Source organism: Phoenix dactylifera, chromosome 9 (assembly GCF_009389715.1).
Source record: "Phoenix dactylifera cultivar Barhee BC4 chromosome 9, palm_55x_up_171113_PBpolish2nd_filt_p, whole genome shotgun sequence".
In the NCBI taxonomy this organism is placed as follows: domain Eukaryota; kingdom Viridiplantae; phylum Streptophyta; class Magnoliopsida; order Arecales; family Arecaceae; genus Phoenix; species Phoenix dactylifera.
In genome coordinates this window covers 11,516,482-11,522,612 of record NC_052400.1, presented here as the reverse complement: position 1 = coordinate 11,522,612, position 6,131 = coordinate 11,516,482, and the positions used below count along the sequence as shown (strand labels likewise).

The window sequence follows — 6,131 nt, the reverse complement described above, 5'->3', positions numbered from 1 at the left end:
TACCAAACTAATACGGTATGGTATATTTTATATCGTCCGATTCGAACTAGTACAGTATCCTATGCCACCTATGGTTATTATAGATTACCTCCACTGGTTGGTCAGCTTCTGCCCACCAACAAACACAGCCATCAGATACTGATAAGTTTACCCTGACAGACTTGAGAAGTCTGTTCAAAGTACTTTGTTTCAGGTAGGCATCGCATGGAGGTTTTGAGACCTTGCTAATGTTCGCTGGCGACCTACATGGAGATCAAGACAGCAAGAGAGAGACCTAGAGGAGAACTGTTTCATACTTCTCCTTTCTGATTCTTTCTCTGCCATTTACCTAAGCCTCCCCCTCTTAACATTAGCAGCCAAGGCATGCAGTTTTTCTACTCTCTTCATATAAATATAGGTTTTGACACCTTTGAAGTTCGTTTATCTGAAAGAGAACATTGTGAACCCATGTCAAATTACTTCTCATACATGCAACTCTAAATAGCACGATTAATGCTATACCTACAGGCCATGTGATGGACTATGATACTATTTTGGAAGCAAGAGATGATTTTGTTATTGCGATAAGTTTAAATTTCTGTTTAGGCTTCTCTAACAGAAGTTATGTAACTCAAAATTTTTTGAGGAACCATGAAACTTTAGCTTAATCCCCGCTATATTGCTAATCCTTGTTTTCACATATTAGACCTCGGAATCCTTATGGCTATGATTTAAGATGAGTTCAGATGATGACCAGAATAATATGCGCATGCCCCCCAAGGATCTTAATGGCTACGATTTTCCATCATAATTTGTCACAAGATACTGATTTGATAGTTTCTCCCATCGAGATAAATCATTAGATCACACACCAAAAAAATGAAAAAAAAGGATAAATCATTAGAACTACTGAAGCTTTTCAGAAATTCTTGACCTTGATAATTCATCACCACATCTGAAAATGTACACCAAAATACCAAGATATATTAATAATTACAAAGCTAACAAAACATTCAGAAGTAGATTCACAACATCAACATCGTCCCTGCCTCCCTGGTAATGGCTAGAAGAAAAAAAAACCCAGCAAACCAGGAATACTGGACCAAGCAAATACACATCCACTGACTTCCCTACCAACCAACCCAATAATAATCCCCAACCAAAAAACCAGAAGCCTCAACAGGAGAAGTGCAAATGTCTAAAATCTCACTTGCGACAGCCCCTGGAGCCACCAATCACCAAACCAGAAACTAAGGATTACAGACTATTGACCCGAGGAGAGAATCGAGTCCCAATCGATCTCCCAAGAAGGATACTTGCGCAGCATAAAGCTCTCCGATTCATCCCATGGCGCCTCCGTGAAGTCCAAGGACTGCATCTCGGAGACCGCCGACGAGGATTCGTCCCCTTCCACAGATGAAGAGCTCTCCGACTTGTTGTCCTCCGAGCCTGAGCAACCCAATTCACCCTTTGTGCCAGCCCCCTCCGGGATCACCGAATCGGGTGAGTCACTCCCCTGTCTCTTTGAAGTGACCAAGCTCGGGCTGATGGCTTGGAGCTTGGCATCAATGGAGGAGTCGAGGGAAAGACTCGAATGAGCCCCGCTGTGCCGGAGTTGAGGGAAATTGAGCTTGGCTGCATCGCCCCGGAGCTTGTAGGCGGCGCGGTCGTAGGCCAGCGCGGCCTCCTCCGCGGTGTCGAAGGTCCCAAGCCAGAGGCGGCTCCGGTTCCTGGGTAGCCGGATCTCGGCGACCCACTTCCCCCAGTGGCGCTGCCGAACCCCGCGGTAGAGCTTGCTGGGCTTCGGCGGAGGGCGCGGCGAGCCGCTGCGCTTCATCAGCTGGGGCCTCATGCCAAGGAGGCTGCTTTGCTGCTGCGTCGACGCTGCCGTGGCCTGCTGCTGCTGCTGCTGGAGCAGCAGTTTGGCTTGGATCTGCTGGATTTGGGCAGGGCTGAGGTGGCTCAGCCGGATGAAGTTCTGGGAATAGCCTTGGGGGATCATGTCGGAGCTCAATGTCGAGGTCCAAGAAGAGGATGAGAACAGGGGCGAGTAGGACCAAGGCAAAGGAGGAGGGGAAGGGAAAGAAGAGGGCGAAAGGGGCTCCGGGGTGGTGGTATTTGAGGAGGCAATATAAGAAGAGAAGGGAACGGAAGCACCTCTAATAAAAGGCTCAAGTGCCTGCAAGAGCTCCTCCCTTAGAGGGTCCGATGAACTATTAAATATATCTATAGCTGTAGCCATGCCTTGCCTTCGAAGCAAAACCAGAGCTTTAACTAAAGTAGAACAAGGAGAGGAGGGGAAAACCCTTCTGGTTCTCCAACAAAACCAAAGAACAGGCAAGAGGGTCTTCAGAGAAGGACCTAAAGAAGGAGCTTGTGCTGAAAAGATGGCCTCTTTGAATCAAACATACTGAGATCAAAAAGAAAAAGAAAAAGAGAACAGAAAACCAATCTGAGGGTATAGAAAAACAAACCCTCCTGGTCTAGGCAAATCTAAGAAGAGAAAAGCCAAAGAATTAAAAAAAAAAATGAGATCATAAGCCCAGGCGTAAAAGAGGGGGTCTGGATCTCTGTTCTGAAACCTCTGCTTCTCTAGACAAAAAGCAGAACACCTTTTCTGGGCCTCAGAAATCAAAGAAAAGGCTCAAAAAGCAGTCTTTTTTCTGTTTTTTTTTCCTTCCAAAGAAGGCAGAAGATCACAGAAAGGGATCCTGAGAAAGATTTTACAAAGAAGAAGAAAAGGAAGAAAAAGAAACTGGATCAAAATTCTCTCCTTTTAAGCCCTGAAGGGGGTCTCTCGGCCTCACCAAAAGGGTGGGTTTTTGCTTCAACGTGGAGGTAAGAAGCTTTTCTATCCAACAAGAAAGAATGGGGAGGGATTATATAAGCCCGAACCCATCCCAAGTCCATCAATTGCGGCCTGCCACGTACCCTGCCTGCCCGCGGCCACCTGTCCAGATCATTACCGGCGGGTGTCGGTTAGGACACGTGTCCCGTGCTGGTTGGTTCTTTGTTCTTTTGGGAATTACTGCCTTGGATTTCAACGAGCTTTTCGCTGCTTCGGCTCCGGAACCAGGAGTCGTGCGGCTCTCTCTCTCTCTCTCTCTCTCTGAGCACCGGACAAGCTAAGAAGGTGAAGCTACGTGGCAGGTTTTGGTTGGAAGTCACATTTAATGAGTTTTTTTTTTTTTTGGGTTTTGGGGAGGAGGATTCTCGTGCCATGGCTAATAGATTGGGATGATGGGATAGTGATGTGCGTGGATGGTCGATATTAGGTATGCAAAGGTCATGGATATAGCTCTAGAAACTTGGATGACGGAGAAAACTAGATTAATAAGCAGAAAACAAGAATGGAAGAACCAAACATTATCTCCTCCTTGGCCTGTTTTGAATGGTGCGTTGCAGCCACCTAAGAACAAAAGGATGTATATGAGTGAATGTGGTCACATTGTATTATGAATTAGATTGATAAAGGAGGAGAGATTAAGACTAAGAAGGGCTCCATGCGGTAATATGATGTACAATTTCATTGTTTGATTTACACTTCACCACTTTTGAAGCGATATCTTCTTTTTATCCACAACCTCTAACTCTTTAGACTGCAATCACTTTTTCGAAAACAAGTTGCTTGTAATTAAATCCAGTCATTATCCATTTCTTCAAACTCTCTTTGACTCTTTACCATTGAAATCATAAAACTCATGTTTAACAAGTCTTTTTTTCTTTTTAAATTTAATACTGGATACTATGTTTCAAAAAATAATAATTCACACTTTGCTGAGAAAGTCACCCATTCTGTACTCCATCCACTAATTACATAGGAAATGGTAGGTCAAAAAAACAGGATACAAACTAAATTAAGGTATCTTTATCCTAAAATAAACTTTTTATTAATATGTAACTACTAATCTCACATGCCAGCATGCTATTATGAGACTGTTTCTAATATTTTTAAAAAATATTGAATTTTTTAAATACATATGAGATATTGAGATAAACATCCAAATTGCAACAGTGTAAGGTACAGGCGTTCGAACAAAGGATATTTATTGAATTTATAGAATCACTTTGTGGTGTTTTCATTTTTTGTGGTAATTATGTTGTGTAGCGTTTTAATCTCGCAAATCAGTTCTCTTCTTTTATGCTCAGAGCTTAAGTATGTCCTGTAGAAACCAATACGATACAGAGACTTGCATGTTAAAATTTTGTACACCAGTACATAGCAACAATTTTTTTTAAGCTATTATTTTCAGTATGTGCTATTAGTATTGTATTGTTGCAATAGAAAAATGTTACGTAATTCAATAATAGTATTTAAATCTTGATAAAATCTAACCTTGATTTACCTAATTAACCGTTACATTTGTATAGAACATAATGTGACTTGATTAATAGTTATATAAGGAATGAATTGTATCAAATGAGTGGTGGAGAATGAAATGATATGAATGATACAGCTAGTCTATTTTTCAACATCTACTTAGTCTGGTTAGATTTTGATCATTCTGCTTTAATATTAAAGAGGCTAAGATTGTTCGAAACAATTATGACAATTAATCTAAATAATTTTAGTACGTGCGCTCCAAAAGAGACACCTAAGCAATACGAATTTGGCAACCTAGCAAAACCACGAAAGTAATTATACTTTACATTTCATTTGTTTGAGTTGAAAAATTCTTAAATTGAGGGAGTATAAGCGAATTACTCTTCTATTATTTAAAAAGAAAGGAAGAAAGAAACAGGAGCATAAGTAACGATGAGGTCCACTTTCTGGGGCACGGCTCGTCACAAGTTGGTGCTTGAAGCAACTCTTAGATTTCTTTTTAGCCACCAAAACAGAAAAGCAAACAGTGCAGCAGACTGAGTTGCTTGCTATGCGGCTCACCATTCTGAAGGATTTATATGGATGACTCGTGACATGATGCCGACTTTGTTATCTGGTATTTTATTTTCTGATTTTATTAGCTGCATCTCCACGCGTAGATTGTGAGCCACCGTTGTATCAAAAAAAAAAATGTTTTGTTTTTCTGAGTCCTATCATATGGATAACCCTGCACGTGCCTGATATGTTGAAACTTGCACTTAAATTTAGCAAGCCAAGAAGACAGGGCTCAAGCTAGCAGCTAGCTGCATGGTAAATGATAACACTAAACCACTATTCTAAAGATCACTTCTCTTCAATTATAATATTGTGTCGCAAATAATGTATGTATATTATAAAAAAATCTTGATACAAACATAATATTCTATCTTATAAACACCAAAAAGATTAAATAGTTCCTGCTGATTTTGCTACAGAATAATGATTGATGAATAATTATTATATAAATATTTTTCTAGATACATTAGCAAGCAAACAATTTTTGTATTGCCGAATCTGAGATTTCGATCATTTGGGCGATGGTCCATGGTGGAATGCCCTTGTAGGTAAAGCATTTATATAGAAAGGCCAATAGGATAGCGAATTGGGTGGTCTCATATGTAGCCAACCACTTCGGAGATACTTTTTAGATGGAGAAGAGAGAGCTATCTGGTGCACTTTGGAACTTGTTATCTTTTGACCTATAATGTATGATATATCTATTTAGCAAAAAAAAAATTCTGATATTTTGATGTAGGAAGTCTCCCGCGAGAAATCTAAATTTTGAAATTAAAAAAGAACTTATTTCCTAGTTGGCTCGTCCCATCAAGCTAAAAATATTTATCAAGATTCTTTTGCATGTGTTATTGCCGTTGTTTTAGTTCTTCTAACCAGAGTTTAATTAACTTAACCATCGATGATGGTTTTGATTTGGTCAAGCGAGGTCACGGGCGAGGGCAAAACTCTCGTACATCCACTGCGGTCCGAGGAAGCTTCCGACGTGACGAAACCTTTCTGAACTTCAACTTTCCTGTGGATGTGACAACATTCTTTCTCCTCTCCGTCTCTCTCTCTCTTTTTATTTTTACGTGTTTTCTTTGATCATCACCCATCAGCATTATGGCAACGGCTCTTTAAATTACAACGGCTAAAACGCTCAGGTCAGTGAAGCCTACGTTTACAATGCCATAAGATTTTAGAATGCTAGAGCCACCGAGTCTCAGGTTGGATGACAACCATGTAACCTCTCGCAAAACCATGGCCTTTGCCTCATGACCAGGCTAGCCTGCAT

The 6,131-nt window shown here is 40.9% G+C and overlaps 1 protein-coding gene across 1 annotated transcript; it reads right to left on the bottom strand.

Moving 5' to 3' along the window:
• Positions 1-895: 895 nt before the first annotated feature.
• LOC103701744 (ethylene-responsive transcription factor RAP2-4-like) lies at positions 896-2,831 on the bottom strand. Its single transcript, XM_008783905.4, has one exon. The coding sequence runs from the start codon at positions 2,219-2,221 to the stop codon at positions 1,244-1,246; it is 978 nt and encodes a 325-aa protein (XP_008782127.1). The 5' UTR covers positions 2,222-2,831; the 3' UTR covers positions 896-1,243.
• Positions 2,832-6,131: the final 3,300 nt, after the last annotated feature.

What these genes read in the sequence shown, in the direction of transcription:
- LOC103701744 (XM_008783905.4), bottom strand. Translation starts at nt 2,221, where the DNA reads ATGGCTACAGCTATAGATATATTTAATAGTTCATCGGACCCTCTAAGG.